Raw genomic sequence first — 20,835 nt, forward strand, 5'->3', positions numbered from 1 at the left:
CACCGCAGATCCTGGAAATGAAGGCTTGAAAAAGAGGCACACGTTTTCATCGCGCAGCAAGATTCTTGACATGACGGGACCTATACACGCTGACATATTCATGCAAGATCGGATGCTTCTTAGTGGGATCGATATCAAGGTTAAACTCACGCCTAGCAAACCAGAGTTTTGTCTCGTGTCTCCGGAACAGGATGCTGCTTATAAGGTGGTCATAACTCACGCCGCACTTTTGGTGCGCCGAGTTCACGTTAACCCTAGTATAGCCCTGGGACATGCAAGGGCATTGGAGCACGGTCCTGCCATATACCCATTAACGAGGTCAGAAATTAAAGCATTCTCGGTTCCCGCAGGGTCTATGGCTATATCTAAGGATTCCTTATTTCTAGGACAATTGCCTCATCGTCTAGTTGTAACGTGCGTTGACGCCGACAGCTTCAATGGAGTGTACGGGAAATCCCCCTTCAACTTCAAACATAGAAACCTAAACATGTTAAGCCTCACCTTGGACGGTGTACAGATTCCAAGCACGCAACCGCTCGTTCCTAAATACACCCAGCAAAATGGCCAATCGTACACCTTGGCTTATCAATCTCTTTTTCAGGGGTTGAATAAAATGTACAAGGATACGGGTAACTTTATCAGTCTGGAGGAATTCGCCCAAGGATACAGTGTTTACTGTTTCGATCTGAGTCCTGATTTGAATACGGGAGACCATCTAAATCTAGTCAAGAAAGGCAACCTTCGCATGGAGCTAAGATGGCAAAATGCACTTACTGAAACTGTAATGATTCTCGTGTATGCAGAATATCAAAATATCTTGGAGGTGGACAAAAGCAGAAACATCATATTTGATTATTCCATCTAAGTACAATGGATTCTCAACAACTAAGGGATGTTATGAAAAGCGACAGATTGGGTGACTTATATTTTAGAGGCGTATATGCCGCTGATCAGATACTAGAACAAAGAGTGACAAAATATCCTAGTGGATATATCATTAACACGGATCCTATCTCCAAAGAGGGCAACATTGGGTGGCGGTATTTATAGACACTAGAGTAGAGGAGAATTCTTTTGTTCCTACGGAAAACCTCCCGAAACGTACAAGTTTGACAAATGGCTCGCATCAAATACATCTTCTTGGACTTTTAACAAAAAGCGCCTGCAAGGCGGGACTTCTAGCGTGTGTGGACATTATTGTTTGTTTTATCTTCTTCACCGTTTTCGTCACATTTCTCTTTCATCTGTGCAAGATATGTTTACGAACGACCATACTTTGAACGATGTTTTCGTCAATAACTACATCAGCAAAAGATTTAACCTCGACACCACCATCGCTGATAAGGATTTTATCCAAAGTCAGATTGCTCGTGCTCTTCAAACATTGTTACGTTAGTCGTAATATTTTGCATCAAGATGAAAGAGAAAGTTTTATTATTATTATTATTATTATTATTATTATTATTATTTAATAAATTCCTAGAATAACCCTGGTAACTCTATGTATGTTAATATAGCTAAAATAAAATGAAAAGTAGACAAGTATAGACAAGTACAAACATATAATAGTTTTTCTTTCTTTTTTCATCATAAGTATAAAAACTTATTTTTTTTTATTTCATGCCAAGCAGTGTCTTTCTGCTTTACTGTACATGTATATTTAAAGGTGTTACATAAATAAAAATTATATAAAAGTTTAATACAATATTGTGTGCATTGTGTATTTATTACATATAGACTTCTGTCTTTTTTCTTTTACATTATATTATATTAAAAATGATACAAAAACATATTTACATAGAATTCTGTCTTTTTTCTTTGACATTATATATTAAGAAAAAAAAAAAAAAAAAAAAAAAAAAAATTACATCTATATCTTATATGATCACCCTTTGACACATTAACAATCAATTCGATAAATTAACAATCAATTCGATAAATAGTTTAACAATCAATTCGATAAATAGTTATAATAATCACGCGTTATATTAGTGTCAACGTTTCACTTCAGTCAATTTAAGTTGAACTTTTGACATCCTTAAAAAATCCTAGTAAACATAAATAAAACATGATTTATTCATAAGGTTCCCAGTTTAGATAACCGATTCTCTTAGATCTGACTGTTTTCGTTTTAGGTGAACCGTTCTTTTTTCGTTTGGAAATGTGTTTTATACTTTTCCGAGGGGGTGTACTTTGTTTCATTCGACGCATAGATAAACGTCTGGTTTTATTTCGGATTAATCTTTCCGGTACATTCAAACGTACCAACCCCTTCAAAAATTGCTCCGAACCTTTCGGTTCAAACCCCGATTTTCCCAATAACACGTCGTAAATCAAATCGGAAACATGACTACCTGAAATGACGTGTCCGTCTACTAATAACTCACCCCCTTCATTATAGTCTAGTACACCCTGACTATTTTTAATCATATCTAAAAGAGTATCGGCTTTTTTCTTAAATGTAACTGGAAAGTTGGCCATAAGTTTGGAAGCTTTATTGAGAGGTGCAGCAGCAGCTCCTTGAGGCTGGTCATTTTGAGCATCGTCGTCATGGTCTGGAAGAGGGATGTCAACGGAGGTGTGTCTTGCAGCAATTTCACGGTCATAGGTCGTTTAGTAGAAGTCCTATTATAAAAAGTCAAGTATCGCTGCAAAACTTGGTTATAAAGTTGCAGTTTGTCGTAAGCATCCAAGTCTGTCCTGTCTAAAATGTCTTTAAGTTCTTGGTCCAGTCGGGACCTCGTCAAACTTTCTGAAGATGTAGGTCTATCTTTCACTGTGGATGAGAGTGTCTCGGGGTTGACTAAGATCATCTTTTGAGCGTGCTGCATGATGCTATTTTAAAAATAGACCAGCCAAAGTCGACAGTATAGGTGTTAGTAGAGCTGGTAAAAAACCTCCTTTCTGAACGAGTAGCTGTTTTTACGTTTGACTGGAGTTTTACGGTCAGCTAAGGTTCTTAAGATCCTTTTGTGACGATGCAAATGTCTCTTCTGACTAGCAGAGATCTTTACTTTCCCTTTTAACACAGAAAGACACCACTCGCACAAACATTTTAAAAGAGTTGGGCTGGCATTTTGCAAAAGAATTTTACGTTGTTTAGGTTTGCACCGTGCCAAGACTTTAAGCAAGTCGGCGTGGTTCCTCACGTTGTGAGACATGGTTACAGAATGAAGATGCTACAAAGTTTTCATCGCTTTTATCTACGTTTTGATACTGTTTTAGGAACGTAAACTACGGTTGGTTGTTCATCAGGAAATATACGTGTTCTTAACCGTAATTGTTCCTCCGTTCCTGGTTTTAAGTCTATGAAAATATAACCAAATGGTTCTTTTGTTGCATCTTCGTAAGCTTCTCTCATAAATCTAACATTTCCTGGATACATTTGTTTTGCCAAAGAAATAACTACTGTTTTATCCCTTGGATTTTTAAATAATACGATATAATGTGCATTAAGACTTATGGTTCGGCTCTCTTTTCCTTGAAAAAACAAATTTTGTGTGATGAAAATGACGCTCAAATTTCTATGATGGGACGTTTTGGTAAATAAATTACAAACGTTTTTATCCCCCGAACATTCTTGCATTAAATCATCGATGATGCATAAATTTCTTGTACGTGCATCAAACATGTTACAAACATCTTCGTGGACGCCTTGAATAAATTCAATTTGAGGGAATATAGCTAAGATTTCCGTATAGGTCGTTTGAAATTCTCCGTATAGCCAAATAATTCTTTCGGGAGGACCTTCGTTTACAAGTTGGGACCATTTTTAAAAGTTTTAGGGTAAATTGGGTTTTTCCACAACCGCTACTACCGCTGATAATATAACTACTAGGATGAGAGAGCCGAGCGTCCATGTCGTTTGAGAGACCTTCGTCAAATGTACCTTAATTGAGATAAACAAGGATATTTAAAAAATGTAAAATGAATATGAAAACATAAAAAAAAAGAAGTTATAACAAAAGCATAATTAAACATGTAGACCCTGTTGATTAGGATTAAGACAGATCGTGAATGTAACGATTGATAATGCTGATATACTGCGTTAATACATCCCACTGGTCTATATTAAGACCGATCCCTACGATGGTAGGAGTGATTCCAATTTTGGAATTTCCCGTGAATTTACGTATATCTATGATTATTTTTCCCTTGTAATTACAGACACTTATAAATATTCCTTCGCTCAGTTGTATAACATGATCTGCCAAGCATGCTGTAGGTGTGACAGAATCGAACCCCCATTTGATGGACTGGGCTGTTTTAACTAATGACACATTTTTTGTCTCTTGTGTAGCATTTAATGGTGAATCGAACATTTCTCTCATAAAGTTAAAATTGCTGTCTAAAGATGAGGTGGCGTTGTCAAGCACCGCCAAAGGAATCCCTAGGTATACCCCCGTTAAGATGAACACAACCAGCACGCATGTTATGAACGGCTTGTTTTGTTTTAAATTTTGTAGAGTTAATGGCAGACTACAACGCTGTTCTCTCTCCATGATTATGAAGATGTTACCCCTTCGAGTATCAAAGCTGAAATGACAAGTTGCAACTATATCGCCAACAATTTATGCAGAAGTTCGCAATAATTATAATAATAATAACAATGAAAACAAACCTGACGATTTGGCGAATCAAATGCATTAAAGGTCTAAAACAACAAGGATAGGCCTAAACTTGGTAACAGTATAATGAGGGGTAGGGGGTAAATATAAATTATTTACGATACCCATAAGGGAGTGTTTCATAACCGTTAGGTTCACGTACACGTTTCGTATATACAACTCTATAATCTTTATGCGTATCTTTGTTGACGATCTCTTTGTTTTTGACATCCCTGGTTATTTTGCCTGGAAGAGGCACTGTTACCTTTTCCAAAGTAGAATTCGGTTTTAACATTTCATCTAATGTGTCAAAATTGACTATCTGGACAGCATCGTGATTCAGTGTAATCCCGCGCACCTTAACTGTGGTTTTTCCAGTATCATATTTCATGGCATAGTTTTTCGGCCCCCACTTAAGAACGTTTGAATATATTTTCCATCTTTAGGATCTATTTCACTGGTGAGTTCCCCAAATAATTTCCTAAGGGGGTAAGTAATCCCCTTCCTATGTACAAACACTACGCTGTCTGTGTCAAAGTATAAAGTGTTTGTACCCAACTTTTCTAAAACAGAATAAAGTTTAAGTCTTGCCCATGCTGTAGTGAATGCTGCAATTACTACATTAGTATTTATGGCAGATTCGGCAAACTCGTCTTTGAGGGTATAGTGAGCCTCGCATAGATGTTCAGTGTGGAAAATTAAGTCATTGACTTCGAATTTGCTACTGCCTAGAAGTTCCAAAATTCTAGCTGGAGAGTTTGTATATTCAGTTTTTGGCATGTTTTCGGCCTGACCAAATTTGCCCCAAAGTGTGTTTAAGCATAACTTTGAGACAGTCCTAAGCCCTGGATTAGGTTTAATTTTATCTTTATCTAAGGTTATTCCCTCATGTTGCTCGTACTCCTTGAGATAGTTTTCTTTCTCCTCCTCTGTTTTAACGTCATCTGGCCACCCAAAACTTTCTTGTTTTACTTGTAGTAAAGTATCAAAAAAAAAAAAAAAAAGTCCACCCTCTTTTGTTTCTGTATCATATTGAGTAGATTCTTGAAAATGCCAAACCTCGTGGATTTTAATTATAGTATACCCCATCTGAACTGCCTTCTTCAATTCCTCACTGACCCATACCCCCCTAAAGAACCTAGATTTGTCTCCATGTTTGCAGGGAGTTTGCTGCTCCGTTTCGGCGCAAGTTCTGCATAGGGCAAACGTCAACTTACCGCTAGGAGGTTTGCAAGGTAAAACTGGTATGTATAAATCTGTAGGAGGATCTACATCACACTGAATCAAACCAAAATAGTTGTCAATGGATTCGTCAAAATTGTCGTGAATTATTGTAGGTACCCCCGTAGGATACCTAGCGTATTTGTTTATATCAGGATATAATGAGCAAAAATCATAATAAAAGATCTGTTCTCCCTCTTTAACATCATGGTATAATTTCAGAGCATTACACCTCCCCCCATGGAAAGCCTGTCTTGGATCGAGTGGAGGCGCTGTGCTGGCTTCGGCAACTATTTCCCGTGCGTCGGACTTTTTATCCCGTAACTCCTTATCAAATTCACATTCCCATTTTTCAATCACTGTAATTCCAGGAATTGATTTTAATTCGTTCATTTTTCTCAAAGTACTTTGGTACAAAGAGGACATGCTTTTCTGAGTAATATTATTTTTACTCTGGGCCCCCATACACTTGCAACCATGGAACGCGCACCCCTGATATTCGAAGATTGTTTTTGTTGATTCGCACCACCCATCTACATAGTGCCCTCCTATTTTTAATTCCCCACCATTACACGCATGTTGTATGTGACACCCCCTCTTGACGCTCTCATAATGTAACCACTGTAGCGCTTTCTTTGAATACCTCTTCTTGGGTTGAAACCCTTGTGGAGGAAGCAAAGCTATTGTGTCTCTTTTAAATATATGGACCTATATACCAGATTACATGCTGAGGCTAAAGTTACACTGTGTTTGAAGGGGTCTATACCCTTATAGTTCTCCATACTTGTAAGACTCATGAACAGTTCACGAAATTTAATGCATGCTTGCTGTAAGATTTCAACGTCTAACCTACAGTACTCAAATAATTCCTTATCAAAATCAAACACGTGGCCCTGTTTTACTTGTTCAGCGTGCCATTTTAGAAAGTCTTCACGAGCTTTAGGCATCATTCGATCGACGCCGTAATATGAAGGGTCGGGCATAGGCCCTACATACCCTGTGTTTTGGGGTTTGTTGAAATAATGTGGAAATGGCCCCTTAGGAGCGGGAAGTTCAAAGGCTGAAGTCAATTTTGATAATGACATAGGGAGGAAGTTGAGTGAATCAATAAATCTGATACAGTTACCATTTTTGGTCATGTACAAAAGTTTTCCACCTTTCCTAATGATAGTATCGGGTCTGCAGCCATTTTTGATCATATAATTCAGAATAAAGTACAGATCGTAACTTTGCGAATTGTGAGCAATTACCGTTCTGGAAATTTGGAGTGCTTGTTACTTGTCCACGTTTGTTTAGTTTGTACTGATCAGACTGTGGTGCAAAGAGCCACTGACACAAAAGCTTTGCTGCATCGGGGCCTTTGAAAGACATTTCCCGATCTTTTTCGGGAACACCACAAAGTTTACACTGGTCAATTCTTTCCTGTCTATTTTCTGCATTTTCTGGTATGTCTAAACAATCAGTGCATATCCATCGAACAACGACCAAATTTGGTCTATGCACCGCAGTAATTTGTTCACATTCAAAATCATAAAAATAATATATCTCGGGAATATTCTGTTCGGGCTCATTATCATCATCATCGGGTAGAGATACGGGTAACATAAAACATTGATGGGACCCTTCTACCCAAGATCTACAAGTGACGCAATAAAAATCGGTACAGGCATGCTCTTTTTGACCGCTTGGCAAACGTTTTTTGTCAACAAAACTCTCACAAGAAGTACAAAAGAAAATACTTTTACACGTCTCTTTTAAGTGCGCCTGAAAACATATGTCGGTTTTAAACGACCTACGACACTCTATACATCTTTTCCATAAAGACTTGTCTTCATTTATATCAGTTGTTTTGGCATCACACGTGAACGTCCTACACTGAGTACAAAATCCCTCACACTTGTGCTTATGTTTATGGTCGTACCCTTCAAACACTTGTAACAAAAGTATGACCGGTTAACAAACGCTTTCATGCTTGTAATAACATTAAAATGGTCATCGTAGTGGTACAAACAAATTGGTTTCCATGACTCAGCATGCTCGTCCTCTACAAAATTGAGACAATCAAAATCACAGAATTCTCATATCGCATGCTATATATTATTAACCGTACTTGAATTGTTGATAAAACGTTCTGGAATTTGGAAAATTCTTCCGAACTTACCCTACCTGGACGAACTCCAGCCTTGTCGTGCAACTCGTGAGCAAGTTCGTCTAAAATTTTGCATTCATTTAAGATAGAGGTCCGATTTGGATGATCCAAAGGACCACTCTTACAATACACGGCCTTGATGATTGCCTTGGAAAAACACATCTCGTCATTCTTGTTCAAAACCCTGATAATACAGCCCTTCTTCTTACAATACAGATCACTATCTACGATTACATTAGCATCTCCCCCCTTCCCTCCCTGTGGGTTACGCACATAATTGACCACAAAAGTAACACCGGGATGTAAATAAAAGTTTTGGTTGCTTTGTAACACCCTCTCAATCATTTCTAATATTGCCTCCACGGACCAATCCTGTACCAATACGTACGGAATGGCGATGGGGCTCTTAATTCTGGAGACAGAATTACAAGTCTAACTATAATCACGGGGGGACATTTTTCTACAGTTTTTAGTTTGTCTAAAATTTCCCCAAAATGTCCCCTATCGACTCAAGCATAGTCGCTACCCCTCCCTAACTGAATGTCCACGATTTAGAGTGAGATGATACGATCTCTCGGCAGAATCAAAGCGCTTATATCGTTTCTCGTTAACCAAGGCCCACCCAAAACGCTCATCCGTATCCTCATCACCATCATCGCTCGTGTTATCTTGGTCCTCCGGAGGATCCTCCGGTGACTTACGTTTCGCAGGAGGCTCCTCAGCTGGAGGTATGCTACGTTTTTTAGAATTATGACTTAACCTATCAGCCCGTTTAAGCTTTTCCGCCTCAGAGTCAGCGGATCTACCAGGGATGTCACATGGCTTCGTGCCAGAGATATTATTTGAGTTCGTACCAGGGTTGTTATTTGGATTCGAGCGAGGAGTATTATTTGGATTCATCCTATATCGTGTTACGAAAGGTCTACCTCCGTGTTGGGTTCTGAAAAACTCGGTTAATTTTGTTTGTTCTTTGACACGCTCGTTGTGTTTATCTTCCTGAGGTGGTTTAAAATAATCGGTAATTTTGGTTTGATCTTTAGAAGGTGTGTGTCCACCGTTATCATTTGGTGAATCCCAATTAGGCCATGAAATGTCCCCTACATCATCAGCATTATCAACATTACTATCAACACAATCTGTCTTACCCCCTTCATATTGGTCTTCTTCATTTTCCCGCTGATCCTCCATACACTCTTCATCCTCTCCAGATAGGTCTACCACGCTATTTTCATCCTCTTCCGACCCTTCACTCATAGCCCCTTCCCCTCGTACCTCCAGCTGCTGTTGGATTTTCAGTTTGGTAAGTTTCTTCGGCGTACCCATCACTATAAGTATAAAATAAACGCAAATGAATACATGAGATATTGAATATTTCATATCGTAATAAATAGTATATAGTTCGGGTGAAAGAAGTAGATCTGCATGAAAAAAAAAAAGTTGAAACATAGATATTTATATTTACCTAGATCACTCGAGGGTCCCGGTTCAACATAGTCCATACTGCCCAAATAGTTCTCAGGTCTCCGAGGTGGTGTGCTGTTCATGTAAGGTACTTTGCGTATTCTGCCGAAGACACGTTGAAGTCTTTCTGCCATAGGTCTAACCAGGTCTTCCACAATTCGAGAATCTAACTGCGGGAAGATGGCGGACAATTTCTTCGACAGTTCCCAAAACCAATATTTCGTGTTGAACCAGAAACTGTAAGCATACACAAAAACGTACACAACGAACAAACAAAACGGGGACATTAATCATTAAACTGTTTTTTCTATTCGTATTTCTTTTATTCGAATTTGACTATTCAACTGAATACACCAAATTGAAACATTTTATTATAAAATGCGTCCAAAAGAAAAAGCGTGTTTAAAATATAGAGCAGCCCCAGGGTATACACGCACGCACGGTGGACATAATCACTTTTTTTTACAACTAAACGCATTCACATGACAAAATATACACTATAGTTGGGGTATTTCTTAGTCGAGTTTACGATATAAAACTCCTAGAACAATGTAAATTATTATGAACGAGAAATATTGCTAACATTCACTCTGAAGAAAAATTAAAAAACTATGAAGAAATTCAATATCGAAAGATCAAAAAAAAAAAAAATAAATAAACTGTATAACTATATATTACCCACCAATAACATAATCAAGCATTCAAAAAAAAAAAAAAAAATTTAAATCGGACATAAAAAAAAAAAAAAGATAAATTTGACTATTCAATTGAAGAATACAGTAATATTCAAACATTCAAACCAACATTTTTTTTTTTTATATTTTACATTTTCAATAATTCACGAACATGAAAATATTTCGGACATATAACTTATAGAAAACAACAACACTTAGTTTGGAAGGATTACAATATATTCAAATGTTCAAAAGAACAGTAAAACTTTCATATTTACATTTTCTATAAGTCATAAACGCGAAAACATTTCTTAAAACAAACAACAGAAGAAAAAAATCCAACAACTTACCTGCCGTCCATGATGGTCTTCTCTTGAACAATATTCCCATATTCCTTCTCCAATTCCTCCATTACATATAAAACAACTTCTAATGGACAAGAATGTGGGAGATAGTACTTCATCTTCCCCTGGCGAAACACAATTTGATGTTCATCTTTGGGTTCCCCCGTCAGGTTGACAAGTTCATCTTCTTTCCGATTCATGTTGAGATGTAACTTTACGTTGAAACTTAATTAGAAAGAAGTTGATGCGGCCTGCGTGAACGATGCAGAAGCAATGCAATAAATGAAGAAGGGTTTTCGATTGGCTTTTATAGTGTCAAAGTCATTTTTGAAGTACTTTTTCTTTTGTACTATCTTTGATGCTCTATGTAACAATACCTGAAGTGCAGGAATACAATAGTTGTCGGACAGTGACGTCAAAGATGTTCAATGTCTCCACGTGATCATTTTTGAAAGAGGGTGATTGACATATCAGGTAGATGAGAGATAAACCAAAAAAATATATATATATACATATGTACAATTGAAATAAATAAATAAATAAATAAGTTTCTGAATGTTCTCTACTGTTCTTACTGTGTATCATTTCCACACAGGGCTTCGTTGACATTCGTGGCGAATATCTGAAGTTGTTTCCATTCATCTATGCTTAGAGCTACACCTCGCTTTGTAGGTCTCATAACTCCTGAGTTGTCTTGGTAGAAATCACGAATATGAATTCGATATGTTGATTTCCATTTTGAGACAGTCAGGTATCGGCCACTCTCCAAATTGAGAAGAAATTTTTTCTCCCAATTGGCTTCCTCGGATGTTGAAGCATCTGCAGGGCTGACTTTCTTGGTGTCCTTCTGATACGGTTTGGTACGGTTGGTCTGGGTTTTATGCGCTTTATTTTCTGTAGGCGCTCCATTTTGTGATTTCTCTCTCATCATCGCTGTAAATGCATCTATCTGTTTTTGCCTCTCTTCTTCTGCTATAGCGCTAAAAGCTTGGTGTAGAGGATCATCAATAATTTGTAGTTCTAACGAATCTTGTAGATCTATGTCTGTACTAGGTAAAGCTTTGCTGTAGAAGTTCTCCATGATGAACGTGGTATAAATAACGAATAAGAAATGATACCATCTCAGATATTTTCCGACTTTATATAGCATTTTCGTATACTTTTCGAAACATGTTCTGACAAGAATATCGAAACACAAAGAAACCCTTAAATGGTACTTGAAAAAGAACAATAGCGAAACAATAAACTTCTTAATGACGTCACTGAATCGGAGAAAATCTAAACGATTCGGACATGTTAAAACCTGTTAGTTGTGACGTAATTGTTAAATACATACAACATGTTGAAACAAGTAAAAGTAAAGAACAATAGCGAAACAATAAAACTACTTAATGACGTCACTGAATCGAAGAAAATCTAAACGATTCGGACATGTTAAAACATGTTAATTGTGACGTAATTCCTAAATATACGCAACATGTTAAAACAAGTAAAGTTAACGTATAAAGCATCTACAAATATTGTAATGTTCTATATTTGGGTTTGGTTTTTTTTATTTTTTTATTTTTATCAATTGTAGCCTATATGTTAGTGTAGGCCTAATGTATTATCGTTAATATTCTGAAAGTTTGTGTATGCTTTCTTAAATTTATTTCCTTTCTTTTTGTTTGTCTGTTTGTTTGGTTTTTTTTTCTTGTATTGGTTGTATCTCGATTTATTTATTTCAATTGAATTTTTACGACTGTCATTAGCTGTCCTTGTCAGCATGATAGACAGTTCTCGGTACCGGTTATCAGATGATAGAGTCTTGAGAGACACCGCGGATAAAAAGTCTCAAGAGATGGAACGTACTTATGCGTACGATATTCTTCAAACAGTATCCGCCTTTGAATTCTGAACTAGCAATCTTGAAGTGCAGACGTATAGGTTATATGTAACAAAAAGAGAACACACTTATCAATGCTTAATATGCTTTCGAAGAAACGGATTACAAACATTATGTTCTTGCCACCGTCTGTGAATTTGACTACAGCACCCCAAATTAAAATTGAAAATTAAAGCCCTAAATAGGTTTATGGAAGTGACAATACAGCTGACGACACAGTGGCCGTAGAGAGTGTCTAGAATATGGGTGGGTTGAAATGGAAGTGCTTAATATGCTCTCGAAGAAACGAATTACAGATATTATGTTCTTACAACTGTATGCGTGTTTGAATAGGGGCCTACCCCACCCATTTTGAAAAAATAATATTAAACCCTAAATTGGGGGGTGACAATACTTAATACTTCAACTGTCGACACATTGACTCTAGAGAGTGTCTGGAATATGTGAGGGGGTTGAAATAGAAGTGCCTAATACGCACTTGAAGAAACGAAATACAGTCAGATGCTCTTACCCACGTCTGTAAATTTGAAGACCCACTCATCTTGAAAAAGCCTAATTTAGGGTTTATAGACGGGAAAATACTTAATGATATCTGACATATGCAACGATCTTGTCTGTCATAACATGTAGGAAAAAAATGAAACATGTTTGATATAAAGGGGTGAAATAAGTCAGAATAACTCAACATATAAGACAAGAAAGAAATAAATAAAATCAAATGCAATTTGAATTTTTAAAAAAAAAATGGTAAAGAAAAAGAATGAAACCTTTTAAAAAAATAAAAAGATAAATAAAATGTTAGTTTTATGAAGAAAAAATTAAAGAAAACCCCAGGCAGGTTTGAGTGACAAGGAACACACCGCACGGTTTCTATTATTAACAAAGGACCCCCGCTTTTATTACTCATTTATACCGCCACAAGTTCTGACATGTTCGATCTATCATTATAATGACGTAGACCTTAAGTACTTTTTTGCTTACGTCACATAATCGGTAGCTAATTATGCTAATCAGAGGTCAAAGGTTAATTATGCAATTATGCTAATTAGAGGTCAAAGGTTAATTAATCAATTAATCGATTAATCGATGGATTATGGTGGATTATGGCCCATAGACGCCCCACCTACTTCCGGGATATGCTTGTAGACGAAATTCTACGGTACTCTTAAAATGATTGATGGAATCTGCAGATCTAATTTGTATAGGCAAGTAATTCCACAAGACTGGAACTGCATTACAAAAAGCACTCTCGCCATAAAACTTTGTGTTGCGCTTTGGGACACTCAACAAATTCGGTGTAGCAGAACGTAGTGAACGGGTGGATTGATATATATTAACCAATTCTTTTAAATACAACGGACTAGATCATGCGAGGCCTTTAAAGTAACCAGAAGCACCTTCTACACGATACGCTGCTCAGTTGGAAGCCAGTAGAGATCGTATAAAACTGGCTTCATGTGGTCACGATATTTTACACGAAAGACCAGGCGCGCAGCAGAATTCTGAATGCGCTGCAATTTGGCGATCTCATGTTTTGGAAGGCCAAAGAGAAGACTGTTGCAGCAGTCTAATCACGAAGTGACAAACGTGTGTACTATCAAGATACTTGCAGATCCTACCAATCTTGTAGATAGCAAAAGAGGCCTATCTTGTTAAAGCTTTCACATGATTTTAAGTGCACTATCAATCACAACACCAATATATCGAGCTGAGGTCGATGGATCTATAGCTACATTACCAATGGTAAGTAGTGATAGTGGCAGGATCTTAACAAATTGAGATGACAGATGAATAACCTAAGTTTTTGAATCATTCAGCATTAGCTTATTGGTAACTGCCCTTGCCTTAATATCTGAAACACACCGTTCAATTATATCAATACTCTCACTACGCTTGGATGGATCGAGAACTATATACAACTGTGTGTCATCAGCATAAATCATGTAACTCAACCCATAGGATGAAATGATGTCACCTAGTGGGGCAGTATACATGGTAAATATGAGTGGACCCAGTACGGAGCCCTGAGGTACACCCTCATGAAGTAAGAATTCATTAGAGGTGACATCGTAAACATCTATGCACTGAGTACGGCCCTTGAGATAGGATGACATAATTTAAACGCAGTGCCTTTAATACCATAGCGCTAACGCAGTCGCTGCAGCATGATGTCATGATCAATCAAATCTAACGCAGCCGAAAAATCAAGTAAAGTGAGAGCGGCTTCCTGGCGCTGATCAACTACATTTATGACCTCATTTGTTGAAATTGTTTGAGGAAAAGAAATGGTGATCTGACACCTGCAAAAGAAACGAAATCAAAAGTAGCACGTTTGTGTTCTAATCATTTCAACGCATGAGGTCTTAAATTTGAGCTAAAAGATGCTCTTATTGGCTGCTGGTTTCAATTATGAAATATTTGTCTTTGTTTGTTTATGATATACAGGGGTGAAATAGCTGGTACCTTAATTCTTTAAGTGTACAACGCATTGTACATACTTACCCTGGTGAATAATTACAAATCACGATCCACCAATTGCTGTGCGTCTTACCCGTATAACTGTCTACAACTTTGGGGCAAAACGCTGCACCACATCCAACCTTGTTTGTCGTCGACCACACAATCTTTATAAAGGAATCCGAATACTTTTTATTAAGATTGTAATAGCTCAACATGGTCAATGTATTTCTTATTTGCATAATAATTGTTTGTTATCGAGTATATAACCAGGCGGCTGACACTGGAAAATTTGCATGGAAAAATGACCCGTCTCCTCCGCAGCCAATTTGGTTCCGCTCCATCGAAATCAAGCTGGTCACGGAGGAGACTACCCTCCTTTGTGTTTGTTCATTTGTGTATGGAGAGCCCTTATTGGAGTCCGGAATGACTTAGGCTACGCTCTCAGCTAGAGTCCGACGCTGCATTGCACTAGAAATACCTTTTCTGTGAAATCGCTATAGAGCCAACCAGGGAGCACGTATTCGTTTTGAAAATATAGCATTAAAATTAGTATCACCCTTGTGGCCCCCGTGCAGTGGAAAACCTTAATTCTTTCATTAAAAGGAAATGAAAATTAAAAAAAACACGGATCTACTTGTGCACCAATAAAATTGGCACAGCAATTTGTCTCAAATATGAATGAATTTTAAGAAACATACGGGATATGATGAACATTGACCTGATGCCATGATAGTAGGATCTATTAGTCGTTTTCATATAGGCCTACAATGTATATACCGTATTGTCACAATACCAATATTTGTCATTATACAGGGTGTATCAAAATGATTGGTACCGAGACATGTGACATTTTCAAATATATATCAAAAATATAAGATTGCCAATTAATATAGTTTTTGTACAATAAATAGAAAGGGGCATATGTTAACTTATTGATCTAATAATCTGAAGATGAAAGGTTGATGCATCTGGGGGCTATTGTCAATTAAACGAAGATCGCCGTAATCATGGTTTTACTTACACACTACAAGATGAATAGGTTAACTGCTTGAACTATTTATTGCATACATGCTCTTAGTCAATATCTCACGTCAGTCTACATAACATAAAATTGCTTTACACATGCTTTTGGAAAGATAGTTCCAGAAGTCTCTGCCTTACGACTATGGCAGTGTGAGGTGAAGCCATATCTTGCATGAACTTTAATAACACCTGGGATGGATCCATTCGGTAACGGCCCATATCAAATTTTTAAACATTGTTGTTATACATGTTTGCATGGGATCCTCATTGCTCTTGGAAACTGTCTTCTAAATCTTCTCTGCACTTCTCCATAGCTTCGTGAAAGCGCACTGTGGAATACAGTGAAGCCATTCCAATATTCTATCAGGTCTAACCTATCAGACATTATCAACATATTATATAACCATTATGCACCATCTACTTAGTAATATCAATGCACCTAAAAGGTACATAAATGTCTTTCACCCCATCTAAATTATTCAAGTCAATAAGGTATTACGGCTTTGACATTACTCTCAACCAATAAATATTGATTAGAACACATGAATGAAGAAATAGGCAAGGAAACAATTTCTAAGATCTTCAATATAAATATCATTCTCGAAAGGTATTTGTAATACTATAGAGCGCTACAGCTTGAAAATTGTGCGCTACGGATCCAGCGTTACGATGTAATGTGTAAAACACCTACATTCCATTAGAATCATGTAACTTCTGAACAAAATGTGCTATCTTTAAGATCTAAAATTCTTAGAGAAGATAAAACTATTACAATTTCAAATATGTAAACAATTAACCCCAAACTGGTACAAAACAGAGTAAAAAAATCTGCAAAAATGAAAAGTCGTCGGTACCAATCATTTTGATACACCCTGTATATAATGAGTAATATTTAGCAACGTAAATGTGCAGTTCATGCACAAACGAATACTGATCTTTATGATATTCAGGTTTTTGTACATCACATATAACATGTCACATAGGAGGTCATACGTGTTGACCTTCATCTATTGTATTTGTTCATCTGTGTATGGAGAGGATTAGCGCCATTAAACGCCATTAAAACTCCATCAGTATTAGGGCGTAGTTCAGTGAACTCACCGGATTGCTATTTCAAGTACTTTGATAATACAGATAATATGTATTAATGGGTCGAGGCGATTGCATTGAAAAACCTAATAAATTATTCATAACAGTTACGTAATCAATCGATAGTGCGGACACTTTTCATTTGCAAACCACCAAAATTCGTGATCTTTTAGCGTTGGAAAAGAAACCACGTGAATAGAGTGCCCTCTCAAGAATATATACTCTCTGATATAACCATCCAGCTTACTAGCTCACCTGACTCGTAACCAAAACAAAATAGGTTTTTGAAATTGATCAAGTTATATAGCCTCATAGCATAGCTCATTATATAACATTTTTGTTGTAATAGTACCAAAATTCATACGCACGGCTTCGGTTTTTAGTAAATATTCGCCCTAGCATATTGTAACTATCAGCTTCGAGGGCGCACTGCCATTTTAAGGTGTTTACGGTTCAGTGCGTTAAAACACGAAAAGTCTCAGATCAACCTATGTTGAGTTTTTGATCATTTGGCATCTAAATCATATAGTTTCACCTAATATTATTGGCATTTTACTATGAGAGTTCTGAATATGAGAAAATTCCACCCGAAATTAGCCATTTTTCCATTGAAACCCGTGTAATACATAATTAGTGGTATTTAACCTATAGAAACACTGAATTCTATGGATCTGATATTCGTCATGGAGACTTTTCTAGCTATTGTTTGCTTACATTTCTCAATATTTAACTGTATTTGCCCTGGCAAAAAGTGTACATCTTCTTCGACTACTAAGGTATGTTTTTAGAACCCGTTGAGGTAGTAACGGGTTGGGTGGGGGTGGGGGTGGGGGGTTGTGGCATTAGTATTGAGTTTACGGCTGGTTTCTATGATTTCAGGGCTTCTAAATTCAACACACTTCGCTTGCTTGCGTATACAAATTGAAAGCTTAATGATGATGAAAAATCAATGTTGATGATCTTATAGAGATGCCACATTGTTAATTAGACTCACATTCACATTTTATTGGTGATTTCCTTGCCCTAAATATCGTACATATTCGTGTAAATACAGTATATGCCTAGGCTAGGCATTTTGCTTAAGCTTTAAGGTGCACGCAAGGGCTATAGTCACGTGTAAAATAAAATCTAGTCTTTGTGCATGATGCAGTCATGTCTACAGTAGAATTCACCACGACCGTTGCAGGACTTAAACCCCATTAAAAGCTATTAAACCAAGATAACACTCATTGAAAACAGCTCAACTGATTAAATCGGATCTTCTCTGGTTGTGCACATGTGTCTGTTTTATATGTGCGGTATCGCAATGAGCTGGTATTATAGCTTCAGTTGGGTAACCGATTATAAAGGAAACGCAAGGAAACAATGGTATGTGGACCTTTGTTCACGAAATGAGACAATGGTCTGCTTTTTGTTAACCAGCATTCTTGAAAATGAGCAACATAATGATTGTTGACTTAACACGGTTTGGAAATAATTTCTTCATATTTTTGGTCTTATCTGTCGTTTACATATCCTTCCTAAAACACAAAAGTGCGACTATTTCCATACACCTAAATTAGCTAAAAATTTAGGACATGTTACAAAACTATATTTTCTAGAATTTCATAAAATACTTTAAATGTAGCTTGTACCGTTTTTTGTGGCATCCTTCAGAACTGAGCGGTCCGTTACCAATATTTTCGGTCAAATCTCCATTCATTTAACACGGGGAGTTGGCTAGCTATGAGCTAGCTATGCCTTGCCCTCACTCATATTTTACGAAAGTGCGACTATTTCTGAACATCTAACCTAGCTGTAATTTTAGGTCATGTTAGAGAAATATATTTGCTAGAAGTTTGGAGAATACTTTAAATATTGGCCGGTTATTTTTCACACAGTGATGTTAACTAGGCAAATGCATATACTTCTAACATACACTATTTGTAAAGGTCGCGCGTCAATGGTGAGAGCACTGTGTATTGTGTATAGGAAAACGGATAGTAACTGCAGTATGGTACACGTTGTCTATGGGCCTCTACAGCATCCTGTATGGCCGGCCTCACTCTATATAACTCAAGCCGGAACCCTAACTTGATCTATAAGTCTAACCCATATCTAATCCTCGGACCTAAACGTATCTCTATCCCTATCCACGAGCCTAGCCCTATAAAACCCTAATCCTAATGTGAACCAGACCCTAATCAACAATTCTAACACTAATCTGCCAGCCTAAATCGGAACACCAACCCTAAATAAATTTTAATCTGATCTGATCGTGCGAGGACAGGCTACAGATACGAATCTCCAAATATAGTCCTAGATTGAAGCAAAAACAGCGAAACAGTCATCATACAGGGTGTCTGAAAATCATTGATCTTTCCAGAAATTTTCTTGTAAAAACATGTATTACAAATGTCAATATTTCCATTCATGGCATTTTACCCGAGATTGGAGCACTTTTGTGCATAGGTTAAATACCACTAATAGACCTGGGCGATACATGGAAATACGACGAGTAACTACTTGTTTGCATAGCATCTAAAAAGACTGCATTAATTAGTGGTATTTAACCTTATAGTCCCTTTTCTTAAGGTTATTAATTATTTTAAACTGTTGTGATTTGGTAGTTCACAGCATCTTACGAATGGTAGTGAGCTTTGGCAAAAATTGCATTGCTCAATTCATAGCAAGCCTGTAGAAGAATTAAAATGTCACAGATATACTTTTATAGGTACTGCGGTTCTTGAGTTACGTTGTAAAGAGGGCTGAAACAACAACACTTTTGTAAAACGTTCATAACTAATTAACAACAATAAATTAAGCAAGTTTGCAAAGTATACGATTTGTAGAATGAACTTTTGCAAAACATCAAGGTGTTAATTTTCACTAATATATTGATCTAGATAATGAAAATCGATTTTTAGGTTGCTTCGACCAACAATACCTCGTCTACCCTTAAAGCGGGCACATCTCATTTCATGGAATGAAGCCGACGAATTGTTTATCAGTGATTCCAAAATGTTACTATTGCAAAAAAAACCTAATATGTCGGTAGATTAAGGACCACTACATGCATATCATTTTATTTTCAAAATGTTTTTTTTTTCGTGGTATAAATTAGCCGCGTTGCATGTGCCGTCGCTTCGTGGCGCCATACATAAATGTCAATTTCAACGTTCGCCCTGCGTTTGTATTTTTTAAAAGAGGCAAATCGCAATCTCTTTTTATAATTATATGGCCGATCGCACACGCATTTCAATGAACAATCTTTAAGTATGAAGACATGTATGAAGTCAAATTTTCACACAAGCGTGACTAAATCCTCATGCCATTGAAGAGGAAGTTGAATTAAAAAGACAATTTTGATGCACAGTCTCGAGTTGTTTACCACCTTTGCGTTCAAAGGTACAGGAAGAACACCCGCTATGTAGAAGGTCATTTCGAGACCAGCTGCCTACAAGCTGTTATGGCAGCGCGGAGGTGGGTACGTGCGTATATAGAAATACGTATTTATAAATATAGTCGAAGCATACTGAACAAGTAAGACTTTCCTTCGTTAATTCAATACTCTTCACTGTCTTTAATATGTAGAAACAACCATTATTGTGCATTTTCTACGTTGTTCGTACGTGCAGGATCTTCATTATTAATGCCTAATTATTGTGATTTTGAATAGAGAGACCGTCGTACAATTACGTCGTTTGGAAATCGCATCTTAATGTTCCCGCTTACCTTTATTAGGGTATGGTAGAATAAGTTATACTCTTTGCAAAAATGCGATTTTTTTTCTAATTTAGCGTATCACTGAGAGTGTCTTTAATCTTAAGCTGGAAGGGTAAAACCCTTATACTTTTCAAATTAAAATACCGTTTTATAGTACCAGAACTATATAGTATCATTGACTTACTTGAGTGTAGTGACCACATATCGCCGAGCAACT

General features: G+C 37.0%; 1 protein-coding gene and 1 long non-coding RNA gene across 2 annotated transcripts in view; one reads left to right on the plus strand and one right to left on the minus strand.

Annotated features, from left to right (window-relative positions):
• Positions 1–20,835, plus strand: part of LOC140162195 (uncharacterized) — a 367,488-nt gene that overhangs the window by 289,503 nt on the left and 57,150 nt on the right. The window lies entirely within an intron of this gene.
• On the minus strand, positions 8,492–10,804 carry LOC140162194 (uncharacterized). The gene is made up of 3 exons (XM_072185458.1): positions 10,463–10,804; positions 9,440–9,675; positions 8,492–9,302 (listed from the first exon to the last, which is right to left on the minus strand). Exons 1-3 carry the CDS (start codon positions 10,654–10,656, stop codon positions 8,500–8,502), a joined length of 1,233 nt encoding a protein of 410 aa, XP_072041559.1. The 5' UTR covers positions 10,657–10,804; the 3' UTR covers positions 8,492–8,499.

Source organism: Amphiura filiformis, chromosome 10 (assembly GCF_039555335.1).
Source record: "Amphiura filiformis chromosome 10, Afil_fr2py, whole genome shotgun sequence".
Taxonomy (NCBI): Eukaryota; Metazoa; Echinodermata; class Ophiuroidea; order Amphilepidida; family Amphiuridae; genus Amphiura; species Amphiura filiformis.